At 43.7% G+C, this 21,036-nt stretch overlaps 1 protein-coding gene across 1 annotated transcript in view; it reads right to left on the reverse strand.

Moving 5' to 3' along the window:
• NETO1 (neuropilin and tolloid like 1) overlaps positions 1 to 21,036 on the reverse strand; it is a 228,309-nt gene that overhangs the window by 176,574 nt on the left and 30,699 nt on the right. The window contains exon 4 of the mRNA XM_044294979.1: positions 13,429 to 13,677. Within this exon, the coding sequence (XP_044150914.1) occupies positions 13,429 to 13,677 (249 nt within the window). The remainder of the gene's footprint in view (positions 1 to 13,428; positions 13,678 to 21,036) is intronic.

Below are 21,036 nucleotides of genomic sequence, written 5' to 3' on the forward strand. Positions count from 1 at the left end.
AGGATAGGCCATCACAATCTTATTGTCCGGAGACCTACACCCCGCGCCCTGCCTCTTGGCGTAGCTCCAGCACTGACAGCTGTGTCCACTGGGACCTGGGCACTGCACTAATCAGGTGTCTCCATGACATAGCGGATAGATCTGTGTAGTTCCAGTGCTGGAGCTACTGCAGAACAGCTGATTTGGTGAGTTGTGTTGGACCTCTGCAGATCAGATACTGATGACCTATCCTGAAAAAATGTCATCTATAATAAAATCTTGGAATACCGAAGGACATGAAAAGCCATACCTTTGCGGCACCTTTTATTTTATTATTTATGCAAATGAACCATCAAGCGCCCTGAGGATCGGTATACGCTCTGGCTCTCGGCAGTAAGCACCGCCCAACAACACCCCACCTCCTGAAGAAGAGACTACTCCAGTCACGAAATACATCGCTTTTTACACACAATCCATAATAAATATCTTCTTGAATTCCACTGAATCAACAGCCCCGGCGTTAGTAAATTTTTTCGACTTCCACAAATGATTTGGCATTCCGTTGATCCATTCTGGTTGGACAGCGTGGCAGCAGCAATGCATATTCACTGTCAATCAAAGCCACAGTGTGGGGCTGTGTTGAATGATGTTTAATGAGGAGAACCAGAGCACTTGCACACATATACACATATAGGATAAACATCTTGAAAATCATATTTTTTTAAAAATGGTCATCTTGGTAATTTTTTATTTTTTTTGCCAACACAGCTCTTCTGTTCGGCACTAACACACTATGAATGTCTAACATGTCATCATTTGTGTCCAGATCCTGGCCGGACACATCAACTATATTTTTTTCCAAATGCGACAAAACACCGAAAAATGCACACTGCAGTACACACCAGGCCATTAGAATTTACTTAGCTGTGTCTAATTGTGACAAAAAAACTAGGTTTTTTAAAAGCCTCCATCACCTAGATTCACATGTATTACAAAGCATTGATCTCGTAGCATGCATAACTGTCTCGCTTTATACGTTTTGTACTGGACCCAATCCATTTAGTACAGTGTTCTAAAAATATGCGTTATGGCTAGGGATGAGCGAACTCGAACTGTATAGTTCGGGTTCGTACCGAATTTTGGGGTGTCCGTGACACGGACCCGAACCCGGACATTTTCGTAAAAGTCCGGGTTCGGGTTCGGTGTTCGTCGCTTTCTTCGCGCTTTTGTGACGCTTTCTTGGCGCTTTTTGAAAGGCTGCAAAGCAGCCAATCAACAAGCGTCATACTACTTGCCCCAAGAGGCCATCACAGCCATGCCTACTATTGGCATGGCTGTGATTGGCCAGAGCACCATGTGACCCAGCCTCTATTTAAGCTGGAGTCACATAGCGCCGCCCGTCACTCTGCTCTGATTAGCGTAGGGAGAGGTTGCGGCTGCGACAGTAGGGCGAGATTAGGCAGATTAACTCCTCCAAAGGACTTGATTAACTGATCGATCTGCAGCTGTGGATCATTGAGCTGCTGATCCTCAATTGCTCACTGTTTTTAGGCTGCACAGACCGTTTGTCAGTCTCATTTTTCTGGGGTGATCGGCGGCCATTTTGTGTCTTGTGGTGCGCCAGCACAAGCTGCGACCAAGTGCATTTAACCCTCAATGGTGTGGTTGTTTTTTGGCTAAAGCCTACATCAGGGTGAAGCTGTCACACCAAGTGCATTTAACCAGCAATAGTCTGTTCATTTTTTGGCCATATACAAAATCAGGGGCAAGCTGCGCCTGTCACCAAGTGCATTTAACCCTCAATGGTGTGGTTGTTTTTTGGCTAAAGCCTACATCAGGGTGAAGCTGTCACACCAAGTGCATTTAACCAGCAATAGTCTGTTCATTTTTTGGCCATATACAAAATCAGGGGCAAGCTGCGCCTGTCACCAAGTGCATTTAACCCTCAATGGTGTGGTTGTTTATTGGCTAAAGCCTACATCAGGGTGAAGCTGTCACACCAAGTGCATTTAACCAGCAATAGTCTGTTCATTTTTTGGCCATATACAAAATCAGGGGCAAGCTGCGCCTGTCACCAAGTGCATTTAACCCTCAATGGTGTGGTTGTTTTTTGGCTAAAGCCTACATCAGGGTGAAGCTGTCACACCAAGTGCATTTAACCAGCAATAGTCTGTTCATTTTTTGGCCATATCCCAGTCTAATTCTGTCACTAAATCCATACCGGTCACCCAGCGCCTAAATACTAGGCCTCAAATTTATATCCAGCTAAATCTGTCCCTAGTGCTGTAGCTGGGCGAGTTATTTAGTGTCCGTTCAAGCACATTTCTTGTTCTGGGTTGAAATACAATTCCCAATTTAGCAATTTCATAATTTAGTGGTTCCTGCTATATCAGAGCTCTTTGAAATCTATCCCAAAAAGGGTATATAATATTGAAGGTGCACATAGGGTCATTCAGAGTAACTTCACACACACCCGCTACTGTGTATTTCCAAGTCTAATTCTGTCACTAAATCCATACCGGTGACCCAGCGCCTAAATACTAGGCCTCAAATTTAATTCCCTCTAAATCTCTCGTTACCCACCGCTGTACTGTTGTTGCTGGGCAAGATATTTAGTGTCCGTCAAAGCACATTTTTTGTTCTGGGTTGAAGTACAATTCCCAATTTAGCAATTTCATAATTTAGTGGTTTCTGCTATATCAGAGCTATTTGAAATCTATCCCAAAAAGGGTATATAATATTGAAGGTGCACATAGGGTCATTCAGAATAACTTCACACACACCCGCTACTGTGTATTTCCAAGTCTAATTCTGTCACTAAACCCATACCTGTCACCCAGCGCCTAAATACTAGGCCTCAAATTTAAATCCCTCTAAATCTCTCGTTACCGTTGTCCTGTTGTAGCTGGGAAAGTTATTTAGTGCCCGTCAAAGCACATTTTTTGTTCTGGGTTGAAGTACAATTCCCAATTTAGCAATTTCATAATTTAGTGGTTCCTGCTATATCAGAGCTATTTGAAATCTATCCCAAAAAGGGTATATAATATTGAAGGTGCACATAGGGTCATTCAGAATAACTTCACACACACCCGCTACTGTGTATTTCCAAGTCTAATTCTGTCACTAAATCCATACCGGTGACCCAGCGCCTAAATACTAGGCCTCAAATTTAATTCCCTCTAAATCTCTCGTTACCCACCGCTGTACTGTTGTTGCTGGGCAAGATATTTAGTGTCCGTCAAAGCACATTTTTTGTTCTGGGTTGAAGTACAATTCCCAATTTAGCAATTTCATAATTTAGTGGTTTCTGCTATATCAGAGCTATTTGAAATCTATCCCTAAAAGGGTATATAATATTGAAGGTGCACATAGGGTCATTCAGAATAACTTCACACACACCCGCTACTGTGTATTTCCAAGTCTAATTCTGTCACTAAACCCATACCTGTCACCCAGCGCCTAAATACTAGGCCTCAAATTTATATCCAGCTAAATCTGTCCCTAGTGCTGTAGCTGGGCGAGTTATTTAGTGTCCGTTCAAGCACATTTCTTGTTCTGGGTTGAAATACAATTCTCAATTTAGCAATTTCATAATTTAGTGGTTCCTGCTATATCAGAGCTCTTTGAAATCTATCCCAAAAAGGGTATATAATATTGAAGGTGCACATAGGGTCATTCAGAGTAACTTCACACACACCCGCTACTGTGTATTTCCAAGTCTAATTCTGTCACTAAATCCATACCGGTGACCCAGCGCCTAAATACTAGGCCTCAAATTTAATTCCCTCTAAATCTCTCGTTACCCACCGCTGTACTGTTGTTGCTGGGCAAGATATTTAGTGTCCGTCAAAGCACATTTTTTGTTCTGGGTTGAAGTACAATTCCCAATTTAGCAATTTCATAATTTAGTGGTTTCTGCTATATCAGAGCTATTTGAAATCTATCCCTAAAAGGGTATATAATATTGAAGGTGCACATAGGGTCATTCAGAATAACTTCACACACACCCGCTACTGTGTATTTCCAAGTCTAATTCTGTCACTAAATCCATACCGGTGACCCAGCGCCTAAATACTAGGCCTCAAATTTAATTCCCTCTAAATCTCTCGTTACCCACCGGTGTACTGTTGTTGCTGGGCAAGATATTTAGTGTCCGTCAAAGCACATTTTTTGTTCTGGGTTGAAGTACAATTCCCAATTTAGCAATTTCATAATTTAGTGGTTTCTGCTATATCAGAGCTATTTGAAATCTATCCCTAAAAGGGTATATAATATTGAAGGTGCACATAGGGTCATTCAGAATAACTTCACACACACCCGCTACTGTGTATTTCCAAGTCTAATTCTGTCACTAAACCCATACCTGTCACCCAGCGCCTAAATACTAGGCCTCAAATTTAAATCCCTCTAAATCTCTCGTTACCGTTGTCCTGTTGTAGCTGGGAAAGTTATTTAGTGCCCGTCAAAGCACATTTTTTGTTCTGGGTTGAAGTACAATTCCCAATTTAGCAATTTCATAATTTAGTGGTTCCTGCTATATCAGAGCTATTTGAAATCTATCCCAAAAAGGGTATATAATATTGAAGGTGCACATAGGGTCATTCAGAATAACTTCACACACACGCTTCTGTGCATTTCCAAGTCTAATTCTGTCACTAAATCCATACCGGTGACCCAGCGCCTAAATACTAGGCCTCAAATTTAATTCCCTCTAAATCTCTCGTTACCCACCGCTGTACTGTTGTTGCTGGGCAAGATATTTAGTGTCCGTCAAAGCACATTTTTTGTTCTGGGTTGAAGTACAATTCCCAATTTAGCAATTTCATAATTTAGTGGTTTCTGCTATATCAGAGCTATTTGAAATCTATCCCTAAAAGGGTATATAATATTGAAGGTGCACATAGGGTCATTCAGAATAACTTCACACACACGCTTCTGTGCATTTCCAAGTCTAATTCTGTCACTAAATCCATACCGGTGACCCAGCGCCTAAATACTAGGCCTCAAATTTAAATCCCTCTAAATCTCTCGTTACCCACCGCTGTACTGTTGTTGCTGGGCAAGATATTTAGTGTCCGTCAAAGCACATTTTTTGTTCTGGGTTGAAGTACAATTCCCAATTTAGCAATTTCATAATTTAGTGGTTTCTGCTATATCAGAGCTATTTGAAATCTATCCCTAAAAGGGTATATAATATTGAAGGTGCACATAGGGTCATTCAGAATAACTTCACACACACGCTTCTGTGCATTTCCAAGTCTAATTCTGTCACTAAATCCATACCGGTGACCCAGCGCCTAAATACTAGGCCTCAAATTTAAATCCCTCTAAATCTCTCGTTACCCACCGCTGTACTGTTGTTGCTGGGCAAGATATTTAGTGTCCGTCAAAGCACATTTTTTGTTCTGGGTTGAAGTACAATTCCCAATTTAGCAATTTCATAATTTAGTGGTTCCTGCTATATCAGAGCTATTTGAAATCTATCCCAAAAAGGGTATATAATATTGAAGGTGCACATTGGGTCATTCAGAATAACTTCACACACACCCGCTACTGTGTATTTTCAAGTCTAATTCTGTCACTAAACCCATACCTGTCACCCAGCGCCTAAATACTAGGCCTCAAATTTAAATCCCTCTAAATCTCTCGTTACCCACCGCTGTACTGTTGTTGCTGGGCAAGATATTTAGTGTCCGTCAAAGCACATTTTTTGTTCTGGGTTGAAGTACAATTCCCAATTTAGCAATTTCATAATTTAGTGGTTTCTGCTATATCAGAGCTATTTGAAATCTATCCCTAAAAGGGTATATAATATTGAAGGTGCACATAGGGTCATTCAGAATAACTTCACACACACGCTTCTGTGCATTTCCAAGTCTAATTCTGTCACTAAATCCATACCGGTGACCCAGCGCCTAAATACTAGGCCTCAAATTTAAATCCCTCTAAATCTCTCGTTACCCACCGCTGTACTGTTGTTGCTGGGCAAGATATTTAGTGTCCGTCAAAGCACATTTTTTGTTCTGGGTTGAAGTACAATTCCCAATTTAGCAATTTCATAATTTAGTGGTTTCTGCTATATCAGAGCTATTTGAAATCTATCCCTAAAAGGGTATATAATATTGAAGGTGCACATAGGGTCATTCAGAATAACTTCACACACACGCTTCTGTGCATTTCCAAGTCTAATTCTGTCACTAAATCCATACCGGTCACCCAGCGCCTAAATACTAGGCCTCAAATTTATATCCCGCTGAATTTGAATACAATACATTGGGCCAAATAATATATTTGTTGTTGTGGTGAACCATAACAATGAGAAAAACATCTAGTAAGGGACGCGGACGTGGACATGGTCGTGGTGGTGTTAGTGGACCCTCTGGTGCTGGGAGAGGACGTGGCCGTTCTGCCACATCCACACGTCCTAGTGTACCAACTACCTCAGGTCCCAGTAGCCGCCAGAATTTACAGCGATATATGGTGGGGCCCAATGCCGTTCTAAGGATGGTAAGGCCTGAGCAGGTACAGGCATTAGTCAATTGGGTGGCCGACAGTGGATCCAGCACGTTCACATTATCTCCCACCCAGTCTTCTGCAGAAAGCGCACAGATGGCGCCTGAAAACCAACCCCATCAGTCTGTCACATCACCCCCATGCATACCAGGGAAACTGTCTCAGCCTCAAGTTATGCAGCAGTCTCTTATGCTGTTTGAAGACTCCGCTGGCAGGGTTTCCCAAGGGCATCCACCTAGCCCTTCCCCAGCGGTGAAAGACATAGAATGCACTGACGCACAACCACTTATGTTTCCTGATGATGAGGACATGGGAATACCACCTCAGCATGTCTCTGATGATGACGAAACACAGGTGCCAACTGCTGCGTCTTTCTGCAGTGTGCAGACTGAACAGGAGGTCAGGGATCAAGACTGGGTGGAAGACGATGCAGGGGACGATGAGGTCCTAGACCCCACATGGAATGAAGGTCGTGCCACTGACTTTCACAGTTCGGAGGAAGAGGCAGTGGTGAGACCGAGCCAACAGCGTAGCAAAAGAGGGAGCAGTGGGCAAAAGCAGAACACCCGCCGCCAAGAGACTCCGCCTGCTACTGACCGCCGCCATCTGGGACCGAGCACCCCAAAGGCAGCTTCAAGGAGTTCCCTGGCATGGCACTTCTTCAAACAATGTGCTGACGACAAGACCCGAGTGGTTTGCACGCTGTGCCATCAGAGCCTGAAGCGAGGCATTAACGTTCTGAACCTGAGCACAACCTGCATGACCAGGCACCTGCATGCAAAGCATGAACTGCAGTGGAGTAAACACCTTAAAACCAAGGAAGTCACTCAGGCTCCCCCTGCTACCTCTTCTGCTGCTGCCGCCTCGGCCTATTCTGCTGCTGCCGCCTCGGCCTCTTCCTCCGCCTCTGGAGGAACGTTGGCACCTGCCGCCCAGCAAACAGGGGATGTACCACCAACACCACCACCACCACCTCCGTCACCAAGCGTCTCAACCATGTCACACGCCAGCGTTCAGCTCTCCATCTCACAAACATTTGATAGAAAGCGTAAATTCCCACCTAGCCACCCTCGATCCCTGGCCCTGAATGCCAGCATTTCTAAACTACTGGCCTATGAAATGCTGTCATTTAGGCTGGTGGACACAGACAGCTTCAAACAGCTCATGTCGCTTGCTGTCCCACAGTATGTTGTTCCCAGCCGGCACTACTTCTCCAAGAGAGCCGTGCCTTCCCTGCACAACCAAGTATCCGATAAAATCAAGTGTGCACTGCGCAACGCCATCTGTAGCAAGGTCCACCTAACCACAGATACGTGGACCAGTAAGCACGGCCAGGGACGCTATATCTCCCTAACTGCACACTGGGTAAATGTAGTGGCAGCTGGGCCCCAGGCGGAGAGCTGTTTGGCGCACGTCCTGCCGCCGCCAAGGATCGCAGGGCAACATTCTTTGCCTCCTGTTGCCACCTCCTCCTTCTCGGCTTCCTCCTCCTCTTCTTCCACCTGCTCATCCAGTCAGCCACACACCTTCACCACCAACTTCAGCACAGCCCGGGGTAAACGTCAGCAGGCCATTCTGAAACTCATATGTTTGGGGGACAGGCCCCACACCGCACAGGAGTTGTGGCGGGGTATTGAACAACAGACCGACGAGTGGTTGCTGCCGGTGAGCCTCAAGCCCGGCCTGGTGGTGTGTGATAATGGGCGAAATCTCGTTGCAGCTCTGGGACTAGCCAATTTGACGCACATCCCTTGCTTGGCGCATGTGCTGAATTTGGTGGTGCAGAAGTTCATTCACAACTACCCCGACATGTCAGAGCTGCTGCATAAAGTGCGGGCCGTCTGTTCGCGCTTCCGGCGTTCACATCCTGCCGCTGCTCGCCTGTCTGCGCTACAGCGTAACTTCGGCCTTCCCGCTCACCGCCTCATATGCGACGTGCCCACCAGGTGGAACTCCACCTTGCACATGCTGGACAGACTGTGCGAGCAGCAGCAGGCCATAGTGGAGTTTCAGCTGCAGCACGCACGGGTCAGTCGCACTACAGAACAGCACCACTTCACCACCAATGACTGGGCCTCCATGCGAGACCTGTGTGCCCTGTTGCGCTGTTTCGAGTACTCCACCAACATGGCCAGTGGCGATGACACCGTTATCAGCGTTACAATACCACTTCTATGTCTCCTTGAGAAAACACTTAGGGCGATGATGGAACAGGAGGTGGCCCAGGAGGAGGAGGAGGAGGATGAGGAAGAGGGGTCATTTTTAGCACTTTCAGGCCAGTCTCTTCGAAGTGACTCAGAGGGAGGTTTTTTGCAACAGCAGAGGCCAGGTACAAATGTGGCCAGCCAGGGCCCACTACTGGAGGACGAGGAGGACGAGGATGAGGAGGAGGTGGAGGAGGATGAGGATGAAGCATGGTCACAGCGGGGTGGCACCCAACGCAGCTCGGGTCCATCACTGGTGCGTGGCTGGGGGGAAAGGCAGGACGATGACGATACGCCTCCCACAGAGGACAGCTTGTCCTTACCCCTGGGCAGCCTGGCACACATGAGCGACTACATGCTGCAGTGCCTGCGCAACGACAGCAGAGTTGCCCACATTTTAACCTGTGCGGACTACTGGGTTGCCACCCTGCTGGATCCACGCTACAAAGACAATGTGCCCACCTTACTTCCTGCACTGGAGCGTGATAGGAAGATGCGCGAGTACAAGCGCACGTTGGTAGACGCGCTACTGAGAGCATTCCCAAATGTCACAGGGGAACAAGTGGAAGCCCAAGGCCAAGGCAGAGGAGGAGCAAGAGGTCGCCAAGGCAGCTGTGTCACGGCCAGCTCCTCTGAGGGCAGGGTTAGCATGGCAGAGATGTGGAAAACTTTTGTCAACACGCCACAGCTAACTGCACCACCACCTGATACGCAACGTGTTAGCAGGAGGCAACATTTCACTAACATGGTGGAACAGTACGTGTGCACACCCCTCCACGTACTGACTGATGGTTCGGCCCCATTCAACTTCTGGGTCTCTAAATTGTCCACGTGGCCAGAGCTAGCCTTTTATGCCTTGGAGGTGCTGGCCTGCCCGGCAGCCAGCGTTTTGTCTGAACGTGTATTCAGCACGGCAGGGGGCGTCATTACAGACAAACGCAGCCGCCTGTCTACAGCCAATGTGGACAAGCTGACGTTCATAAAAATGAACCAGGCATGGATCCCACAGGACCTGTCCGTCCCTTGTCCAGATTAGACATTAACTACCTCCCCATAACCATATATTATTGGACTCCAGGGCACTTCCTCATTCAATCCTATTTTTATTTTCATTTTACCATTATATTGCGATGCTACCCAAAGTTGAATGAACCTCTCCTCTGCCTGTGTGCTAGGCCTAAATATATGCCAATGGACTGTTGCAGTGGTGGCTGACATGAAGCCTGATTCTCTGCTATGACATGCAGACTAATTCTCTGCTGACATGAAGCCAGATTGTCTGTTACGGGACCTCTCTCCTCTGCCTGGGTGCTGGGCCTAAATTTATGACCATGGACTGTTGCAGTGGTGGCTGACGTGAAGCCTGATTCTCTGCTATGACATGCAGACTGATTCTCTGCTGACATGAAGCCAGATCGTCTGTTACGGGACCTCTCTGCTCTGCCTGTGTGCTAGGCCTAAATATATGCCAATGGACTGTTGCAGTGGTGGGTGACGTGAAGCCTCATTCTCTGCTATGACATGCAGACTGATTCTCTGCTGACATGAAGCCAGATTGTCTGTTACGGGACCTCTCTGCTCTGCCTGTGTGCTAGGCCTAAATATATGCCAATGGACTGTTGCAGTGGTGGGTGACGTGAAGCCTCATTCTCTGCTATGACATGCAGACTGATTCTCTGCTGTCATGAAGCCAGATTCTCTGTTACGGGACCTCTCTCCTCTGCCTGTGTGTGTGCTGGGCCTAAATATATGCCAATGGACTGTTGCAGTGGTGGCTGACGTGAAGCCTCATTCTCTGCTATGACATGCAGACTGATTCTCTGCTGACATGAAGCCAGATTCTCTGTTACGGGACCTCTCTCCTCTGCCTGTGTGTGTGCTGGGCCTAAATATATGCCAATGGACTGTTGCAGTGGTGGCTGACGTGAAGCCTCATTCTCTGCTATGACATGCAGACTGATTCTCTGCTGACATGAAGCCAGATTCTCTGTTACGGGACCTCTCTCCTCTGCCTGTGTGTGTGCTGGGCCTAAATATATGCCAATGGACTGTTGCAGTGGTGGCTGACGTGAAGCCTCATTCTCTGCTATGACATGCAGACTAATTCTCTGCTGACATGAAGACAGATTCTCTGTTACGGGACCTCCCTCCTCTGCCTGGGTGCTGGGCCTAAATATATGCCAATGGACTGTTGCAGTGGTGGCTGACGTGAAGCCTCATTCTCTGCTATGACATGCAGACTAATTCTCTGCTGACATGAAGACAGATTCTCTGTTACGGGACCTCTCTCCTCTGCCTGGGTGCCGGGGCCTAAATATCTGAGAATGGACTGTTCCAGTGGTGGGTGACGGGAAGCCAGATTCTCTGCTATGGAACCTCTCTCCAATTGATTTTGGTTAATTTTTATTTATTTAATTTTTATTTTAATTCATTTCCCTATCCACATTTGTTTGCAGGGGATTTACCTACATGTTGCTGCCTTTTGCAGCCCTCTAGCTCTTTCCTGGGCTGTTTTACAGCCTTTTTAGTGCCGAAAAGTTCGGGTCCCCATTGACTTCAATGGGGTTCGGGTTCGGGACGAAGTTCGGATCGGGTTCGGATCCCGAACCCGAACATTTCCGGGATGTTCGGCCGAACTTCTCGAACCCGAACATCCAGGTGTTCGCTCAACTCTAGTTATGGCTAAAAAGGCTTTTCAATTACAAATTTCTTGCTATTTTGGCCTAATGTTCAGTTCTCTGCTGCAGCCGGCTATGTAAATAATTTTTCATTGTGATATGTGTTAACAGATTTTTATCTCTCACTATAAACTGTATAATAGAGCGAAACAATATTTTATTTAAAAAAAAAAAGGCTTTGTATCCTCATAAGTTATCACATAAATACAGATATTAAATGTGCGGCACGAGGTGACCAGGTAAAAGGTATAAAGGTGGTCACATCTATATGATAATAGGAGATATAGCTTAAATGGCATCTGTCAGCAGATTTGTACCTATGAAACTGGCTGACCTGTTACATGTGCACTTGGCAGCTGAAGACATCTGTGTTGGTCCCATGTTCATATGTGCCCTGATTGCTGAGAAAACTGATGCTTTAATATATGCAAATGAGCCTCTAGGAGCAACGAGGGCGTTGCCATTACACTTAGAGGCTCAGCTCTCTCTGCAACTGTCACACCCTCTCCACTTTGACAAGGCCAAGCATGAATATTTTTTTACTGCCAGGCCCTGTCAATCAAATTTCAGAAGGCGTGGCAGTTGCAGAGAGAGCAGAGTCTCTAGGTGTAACGGCAACGCCAACAGCACATGCAACAGGTCAGCCAGTTTCATAGATACAAATCTGCTGAAAAATACCCTTTAAAACCTGGAAAGTGTAGCATGCTACAGTTCTAATTATGTGGCAGATTTTAAAGGGAACCTGTCACCGGGATTTTGGTTATAGAGCTGAGGACATGGGTTGCTAGATGGCCGCTATCACATCTGCAATACCCAGTCCCCATAGCTCTGTGTGCTTTTATTGTGTATAAAAACCGATTTGATACATATGCAAATTAACCTGAGATGAGTCACAGCTTAAAAATATGACTCTTCTCTGGTCACACAAGTAAGATATGACTCTTTTATGTTAATTTGCATATGTATCAAATCGTTTTTTTTAAACAATAAAAGCACAGAAAGCTATGGGGACTGGATATTGCGGATGTTCTAGTGGCCATCTAGCAACCCATGTCCTCAGCTCTATGCCCAAAATCCTGGTGACAGGTTCCCTTTAAACGTGATGTCACTGGCCTAGGAAGAGGCCACAGTGCTCAACTGAGTGCCACGACCTTTTCAAAAAGCTGGTCGGTGGGGGCGCTGTGTGTCAGACCCCCACTTATCTCATATAGATGATCTATCCTGATGATAGTTCCTTCATATTTTACTCCTGGAAAATTCTTTTAAAAAGTAAAAAAAAAACCTGTAACAGAAATGGACTGTATAGCAAAATGCTACAAATGCTAACAGAAACCAAGTGGAAAATGGATAGCAAGGATTTGTTGCTGGAATCGAATAGGGTTTGTAAAAATCTGTGCACGTGCTGCAGAAACAACCCTATTAAGGCTGGGTCCACATCACGTGTTTAACATACACAAATAACATATTTATTAAAAGGATGTCTCTAACGGATGCCATACATCTTATTTTTTCAAATGTGTAGGGCAAAAACATGATGTGAACCCACCCTAAGGATTCTTTGACCCGTGCGACTGTGCTCTCTGGCAGGCTATTCCGACATGGAATGCCTGGCATTGGCCAGACAAAAACCACTGCGTGCAGTGTTTTTTGTCTGGCCAAATCCCAGAATATTTGCGGATTGTGGACGAATCTGAGCTTAACCCCATTATAGTCAATGGTGGCGGTGCAAATTCCCTAACATCTGGCAATGCTGGATCAGGAGAACCCCGGCAGACTGTTCTCTGCCAGAGAGCATAGCCAAATGTGAAACCAGCCTAAGATGTATGGAAAACATTTGTAGTCGGAAATTTCTGTAACAAATTTGCTGCAATTGGAATTACAAAAAAATGCTTAGACAATCAAACGTCGGCACATACCCTTAATACACATCCTACTCAAATGCACAGCATGGCTTAACATTGAAGCTTAAATAAACAGCTTATTTCAAGGTGGCCAAAAATTAAAATACAAAATTCATATTGAAATTATGATTCATAAAAGTTTATGTAACTCACCTGGTGTAAAATTATATTGTGCAGAAAACCCAAGAGATTCTAGTTCACCATCAGCAAAAAATTTAATCCATAAGAATCTTCCACTTGATTTTATAAAAGGAGGGCTTTGTTGTCCACAGTAGCGTCCAATAATTGGTGAAAAGCCAAAAGGTCCATCTCGTACCTCGATATGGTCAAATTTACATTCCCAAGACGACTCTATGGCATACTTTTCATCAAAATGAAGTTCAATGCATTGTCTGGGGGACGCTGAAAAAAAAAAAAATACAGCTGAAACACTACATCATTTTACATTTTTCATCTTACAAAGAATATTTTACAAGCATTGTATCCATATGTGGTGCTCTGTAGGGTGCTGTGCTGCATGTGGGAGATAGTCTCTCGGCTAGAAGAAATACTTCTAGAGGAGAACACCATCAAAATATGGCATTGATGGGAGCTTGGCATGCTTTTTATGCCAGATTTCTAGGAATCGGCGGATAAAACCTGTGTTGTTTTAAGGCAAAATCAGACTCATCTGGAGATGAAGCAGGACACAACAGAAGTATTATATAGTAGTATCATAATACTGTATTGTGGCTCCATACAGCTGGAAGGCTTCAGCTGAATATCTGTAGGAATGAAGTTCACGAGGAGACAGCTGAAGTAAAGAGAGGATGGACAGAACAGACTGTGGCAGCATGAGGCTGTGGTAATGGGGATTGCATACAAGTGCTGCTGCTCATTATCCACATCCCCACCTCTTCTCTGTACTTTATATCTCCTCATGAACTCCAATCTTACAGATATTCAGCTGAAGATCTTATCATCTGTATTCAAGATCATAATCCCTGACAAGTAGAGCAGAGAGGAGGATGAGGCAGCTCTTTACCTCAGTGCTGTGAAGTAACTTGTCCTCTTGTGTGATTAGGACAGGTGACAGGTTTTGTGTGTACTAATAGGACAGTCCTCATTTTATTCCTCCTGATGATTGCTTGCCAGACCAAACGAGCCCTTATAAATAATAAAGGGTATTTGGGAATGTATTTATAATAAAGTAATATTTAAGTATTTTCAATAATTTTATCGTCTTAATTCCCAGAGAACCATTGCATTGTGCATCTCAATGTGTAAATGTGCCAGCTCTTTCAAACTGACATTTGCTATGGGAACTTAATGGATTCTCCCATCAGGCACAAGAAAGCTTTAATGGGGTTCTCCTACTTGAGACCCCAATTTTTTGAGCCACATTGGAAACTTGCTTTATTAGGCTATGTTGTTGGTATGGAGACCTTTTAACGGTCCATATTACCATATAGAAAGGAAGAGAATATATAGTTTGCTATGTTTAACCAGAATAATATCAGCTATAATTAGCATATACAAAATATCCAGCTTTAGAAAATGTCAAGAATGAATAGGTAAATTAGAAATTGAGAATACTAAAATACCATTATGCATCACTTTATACACAACCTTGGGCTATGAAAGCATAACACAACAAACACCTACATAAATTGAATTTCTGTTATTGCAATAGTCTCTCTTCTCTCGTCTGATAAGTGTAATATGTATTAGAAAACTCAGTCAATCACTATAGAGTGTACTGGCAGGATACATTAGATAGATGACAAAATAGAAGATAATAGAGATAGACAGACAGATGGAGATATATTTAGATAGACAGACAGACAGACAGATGGATAGACAGATAATTAGATAGATAGATAGATAGATAGATAGATAGATAGATAGATAGATCTGACAAAACCCTTTATAATTCAACAGAGTCCATCAGGCAATACTCATGTCCATCTGTAAAGAATAAATCAAGGCAACTGGACGTACTGTAGATTTCTTGAAAACGTTTCACTTGTTCTTCCAACGAGCTTTCTCAATTCTGAGTGACTGTACAAGAATTATCTGGGAATAAATATGTAACTGAATCAACATCTAGTAATTATACCCAGCATGGGGTCAAAGGTCCATTATCCTAATTGTAGTCAGTAGGTGATAATGACCTCCCAGAAAAAGGTGTCATGACAGCATTGTATGTGGCAGACAATAGATGTCTAACCCCCCCCCCCCCCCCCCCCCGCCTCTATTCAAGCTTGGCTTCTCCATTTTTACACACAGAGGCAGGGCGGATAGACATCTATTGTCTGCCACATACAATGCTGTCTTGACACCTTTTTCTGGGAGGTCATTATCACCTACTGACTACAATTAGGATAATGGAATCAACACCTTTGACCCCATGCTGGGTATAATGACCTCTGACCCCATGCTGGGTATAATTACCAGATGTTGATTCAGTTACATATTTATTCCCAGAGAATTCTTGTACAGTCACTCAGAATTGAGAAAGCTTGTTGGAAGAACGAGTGAAACGTTTTCAAGACACCTACAGTAAGTCCAGTTGCCTTGATTTATTCCTTACAGATATACCATGACCTGGATAAATGAGAACCTTCACACACGATACTCATGTCTGTCCTACAATGGATTTAACACAGTGCTGTAAAACGGAAGCCACAATGCCTGTGTGAACATAGGCTGAAACAGTTCATTCCTCACAATGTCTGAGTGCTAATGCTTCTGCTCAGAGCTAAAATCTGTGACAGGTTACTTGCAGCTGAACAGACTAATACAGAGAATGTCCTATAGGTACTCATATCTCCTGGACACAAGTAAGAAACACTGTTTATACGTATAAAAGAAGGAATTAAAATGGTCAGCAGCTCAGAGGTTGAAGGGGTTGTACCACAAAAAATATTCAACATTTTCCAAAACCAGCATCTGAATCTAAATACTTTTAGAATTGCATGTAATTTAAAAATTGTATACAGTCACTGAATTATTCAGTCAATCTGTATGTGTAGCTCCACCTTCTGTTTGTTGTTTCTTTTATTTCTCTATCCACCTCAGTAACATCTCTGAGGTGGACACACATGCTCACCTCCATCCATCAACTGCCACCTGTTCTATCATCTGTTAAATGCTGTGTGTAGTGGGTACAGGGAGAGAGCTGCAGCAGAAAGAAGACACCCCCTGAGCTGTGATAGGGAGAGAGCTGCAGCAAAAGGACACGCCTCTGAGAAAGGACACATCCCCTGAGCTGCAGCAGAAAGAACATGACCTCTGAGAAAAGACATGCTCCCAGAGCTGCCAGCTTGAAATACATTTATCAGAGCAATTGGAGCTATGAATAGAGAGAGCTCTGGATCCATGTGAGGTATTGGACGGGTTATAGCTTTCACAGAAAAAGATTGTCATGTACTATATCATGTCTGATTTTCATATTTTACATTAATCATACGATATGAGATCTACAGCTCATATCTCTAGATGCTCTTCAGCCTGAGATACAGCAGGTTGAAGCAGCACCCTTCAGCTGTCTATGATTTCAACCAAAGTGGATGAAGAGAGCAGGACCTGGGGGGACCTGTTGGCTGGCTCCAGGAAAAGAAAGAGAAGCACATACAAGTACAGGAGAGTCTAACTGTACATGATCCACAGGTAATGGATAACATGGACATCTATGCATGTTATCAATCCTCCATCAATCAGAGACTATACCTGCTCTCTGATTGTCAAGGGAGCTCTTTTATTCCAGAAAAGGAGCAAGAAGGTGAGCTCTTCATTAGCCTAATCATTAAGGCCACGACCGGACTTTTACCAGTATCTGGATCCCAGTGTTAAATAGGTTGCAATAAAAATGTGCATACACATGCAAAAATCAAGTTTACAATTGACATTGTCCCTATCCTGTCCGTTTTAGCATAAAACATGCTCCTCTAGTGATACCCATTACATGTATAGCAATAATGATTATTGCCAGAGAGGAACATAATGTATTTCTGACAGATGGAAAAGGTTTCTGTCCCTCAGGAAGTCATCAGCTGTCACCATAAATAATAGCGTTCAATTAGTTTTACAAAAAAAAAAAAAAACAGTATGGCAAACTGGGCCTCTGCCCTGAGCTGCAAGGCTTAGGGAGAGCACTGAAAGAAACGTAGGGGATGCATTTTTACTGCCTTGTTCAAAAGGTGGCCTACAAGAGTAGCCTGCCTCCAATATGTCCAAATCAAACTGCCTAATAGAAAATCTGTCTTAGCTGCAGATAGCCACCAATCAGAGCTCAGCTTTCGGTTCCTACAGGGCACTGAAAAAAATGAAAGCTGAGCTCTGATTGGTTGCTACCGACAGCTAAGAAAGATTAACTATTAGGCAGTTTAATTCAGAGATAGTGGAGGCGGGCTACTTTTTCATGGGTCACCTTGTATTGGGGCATGGTGTGTTTGTAGCACTACTAGTCTGTGTAGCACTATTATATTCAGAGGGCATGGTATATATGTCCTACTACTATATTTAGGTGGCATGGTGTGTTTGTGTAGCATTATTATAGTAGGGGGCATGGTGTGTGCAGCAGTATTATATTCAGGAGTCATGGTATATATGTCCTACCACTATATTTAGGGGGCATGGTGTGTTTGTGTAGCATTATTATAGTAGGGGGCATGGTGTGTGCAGCAGTATTATATTCAGGAGTCATGGTGTATATAGAAATATAATATACAGGAGCACAGTGTGTGACACGTAGATGATTTTGTATTAGCATACAGTGTAGTGATGTGCTGCAAAAGCAAAACGCTGAAGCATACTCTGCAGAAATGAGTCACGGCCGGGCAGTGAGGCAGCAATGATGTATGGTGCTGCTCTAGTTTCTGAAACAAATCTCATCATACGTTACCATTTTTTTAAATAGAAACTTTTACAGAAGGGTTAACAACTTTTCAATTGATCTTCGTTCTGTTCATGGTTATAGTGCTGTATGTCTGTTATTAGCCTGGTTCTGGTACTGTATTTACGTCAGTTCTGATGCTGGTATTTATATTATGAGCTTGGTTTTGGTGCTGTATGTACTGAGATTAATCCAGTGCTGGATCAAACTCCGGTCCAGTGTAGTGAGATATCTGGTGCTGGTATTGGAATGGTTCTGGACTGTATTTACATACTGAGCTTGGGTTCTGGTGCTGGATTTATGAGCTTGGTCCTAGTGCTGGATTTACATACTAGAATTGGTTCAGGTGTTGTATTTTTGTACTTGGCTTGGTTCTGGTGCGGTTATGTTATAAGCTCAGCTCTGGTATGTATCTATGTGCTATACTTTATTTATGTACGTATTTATGTAGTGATCTTGTTCTGGCACTGTATTTATGTGCTAAGCTTGTATCTGATATCATACAGTCAGGTCCATAAATATTGGGACATCAACACAATTCTAAAAATTTTGGCTCTATACACCACCACAATGGATTTGAAATGAAACATACAAGATGTGCTTTAACTGCAGACTGTCAGCTTTAATTTGAGGATATTTACATCCAAATCAGGTGAACGGTGTAGGAATTATGAACAGTCAATTGAGACGCCAATTGTCCCATTACTTTTAGTCCCTTCACAAGTGGGAGGCACATATGCAAACTGTTGTAATTCCTACACTGTTCACCCGATTTGGATGTAAATACCCTCAAATTAAAGCTGACATTCTGCAGTTGAACAAGATGTGCTTTGTTTCATTTCAAATCCATTGTGGTGGTGTATATAGCCCAACATTTTAAAATTGTGTCGATGTCCCAATATTTGTGGACCTGACTGTATCAGTATGCTTAAAAGTAAACTTACAATATATTCATGGTTGTGAAAAAAAAAAATGGGCACTATACTATGCATGGTATACATATCTTCCCTCCTTCTTACAGTTCACAGTCTAAGTGTGCAAGCTGTCCACAACTATAATTATGCACACATAGGTCTATAAGTAATTGATAAGTGAAATGTAATGAGTATTGGCTGCCACTGTTTTACAGGTCAGAAGACCACCAAAAAGTGATAAGTTGAAATTCATGTTTTAACTTAAAAATAAAATCTGATGGCACAGTACATTTTTAAGCATACTGTTTGTTACCACTCACTGCTGTACCATCCATTTGCCCATTGCCATATATGTCACTGTCACTTTGACCTTACTAATAATTAGTGCTGGGTGAGCATGCTCTGACAAACACTAATTTTACTCCAAACGTGCGGGGAGGAGACTCGAACACCTCGATGTGCCGAGCATCGCGATGCTCGAGTCTCCTCCCCAGAGGTTTGTTGGCTGCTACACAACCAATAAACGTGCAGGTAAGTACTGCCATTCACTGTAATGCCGTAGCTATGTTGGCTACTGGTATTACAGTGATTAGCTGGCCGGAACTTGTTAGAGAACCAAAAGTCCTTTTAAGGACTATTGTTGTATCTTGCAGCAATATAATTATTAGCGCAACCTGCGCTAAATTGCGTGTAATCGTCCTTTTAACCCCTTAAGGACCCTGGGATTTTCCATTTTTGCGTTTTCATTTTTCACTCCTGCCTTCCCATAGTCCTAACTTTTTTATTTTTCCATTTACATAGCCTTATGAGGACTTATTTTTTGCGGGACAATTTGAACTTTCTAATGTCACCATTTACGGTTGCTTACTATGTAGTAGTATTTGTAAAAACCTTTTAAGTCACCTTGGGTGACAATAACTAGCATTATTATAACATTTGATTGCCCATAGTATTTAGTGATGGCTAAATAGCCATCATTGAAGACTTCATTTGCACTATATCAATACAAGGTTGCCACCTAGTGGCCTGTATTGATATATACATCTAATTGACTCTGAAGCCTGCTTGACGCTTCAGTCATTTAGCGCAAGGTAACAGATTCCCCGATCTCAGCCGGCGAAAACTGTTACCAGAACGGAAGCGTGAGACTTCCAGTACCGGTCTGTGCAGATGCCGTGGGCACATTTGACCACAGCATCTGAAGGGTAAGATGTATGCAATCAGCCTTATGGCTGATTGCATACATGTGCCATGGGTCTCTGCTATTTAAAACAGCATAAACCCTGCGGCAACGCTCCCGCTGCACGTGCGAGCAGGCGCCATGTTTAGGGAGCGGACCCATGACCCATTTAGCTACGTCACGGGTCCTAAAAGGGTTAAGGACTATTGTTGTATCTGGCAGCAATATATTTATTAGGGCAACCTGCGCTAAATAGCTTGTAATTGTTTGGTGCTACATCTTCTGTGTAACGTGTGCGCAGCCTAAAGTTATCTATGACATCCAGTGTACTTTTTCCGTAGACGGTGTCCGCTGCGGACAGTTACATTACCTGCGCTATATCTCCTGTATAACGTTTGTGTAACGTTTGACATTCAGTCAAATTTTTTTGCTACTGGTGGCAGCGACATTACCTTCCCTACATCTCCTGTATAACGTTTGCCAATCCTAAATATCAGTGACATTAATTCAGTGTCATTTTTTATTAGCCGTTGGTGACAGTGACATTACTTGCGCTATACCTTGATTTGGGCCTCTTGACAAGTCCGCTTGAAGAGGGACATGAGGAGATCTTATGCCCTGATTCCCAAACTCTTGAGCATCCACAGTCACAAGAAGATGATGGTGGGGAACGGCAATTAGTGTTTCACGTGGTGGATGATGATGATGAGAAACAGTTGCCAATAAGTCAACCTCAGTGTTTAAAGAGGTTCATGATAAGGATGAGAAACATTTGTCAATAACTGAGGTTG

This window comes from Bufo gargarizans, chromosome 5, assembly GCF_014858855.1.
Source record: "Bufo gargarizans isolate SCDJY-AF-19 chromosome 5, ASM1485885v1, whole genome shotgun sequence".
Lineage (NCBI taxonomy): Eukaryota > Metazoa > Chordata > Amphibia > Anura > Bufonidae > Bufo > Bufo gargarizans.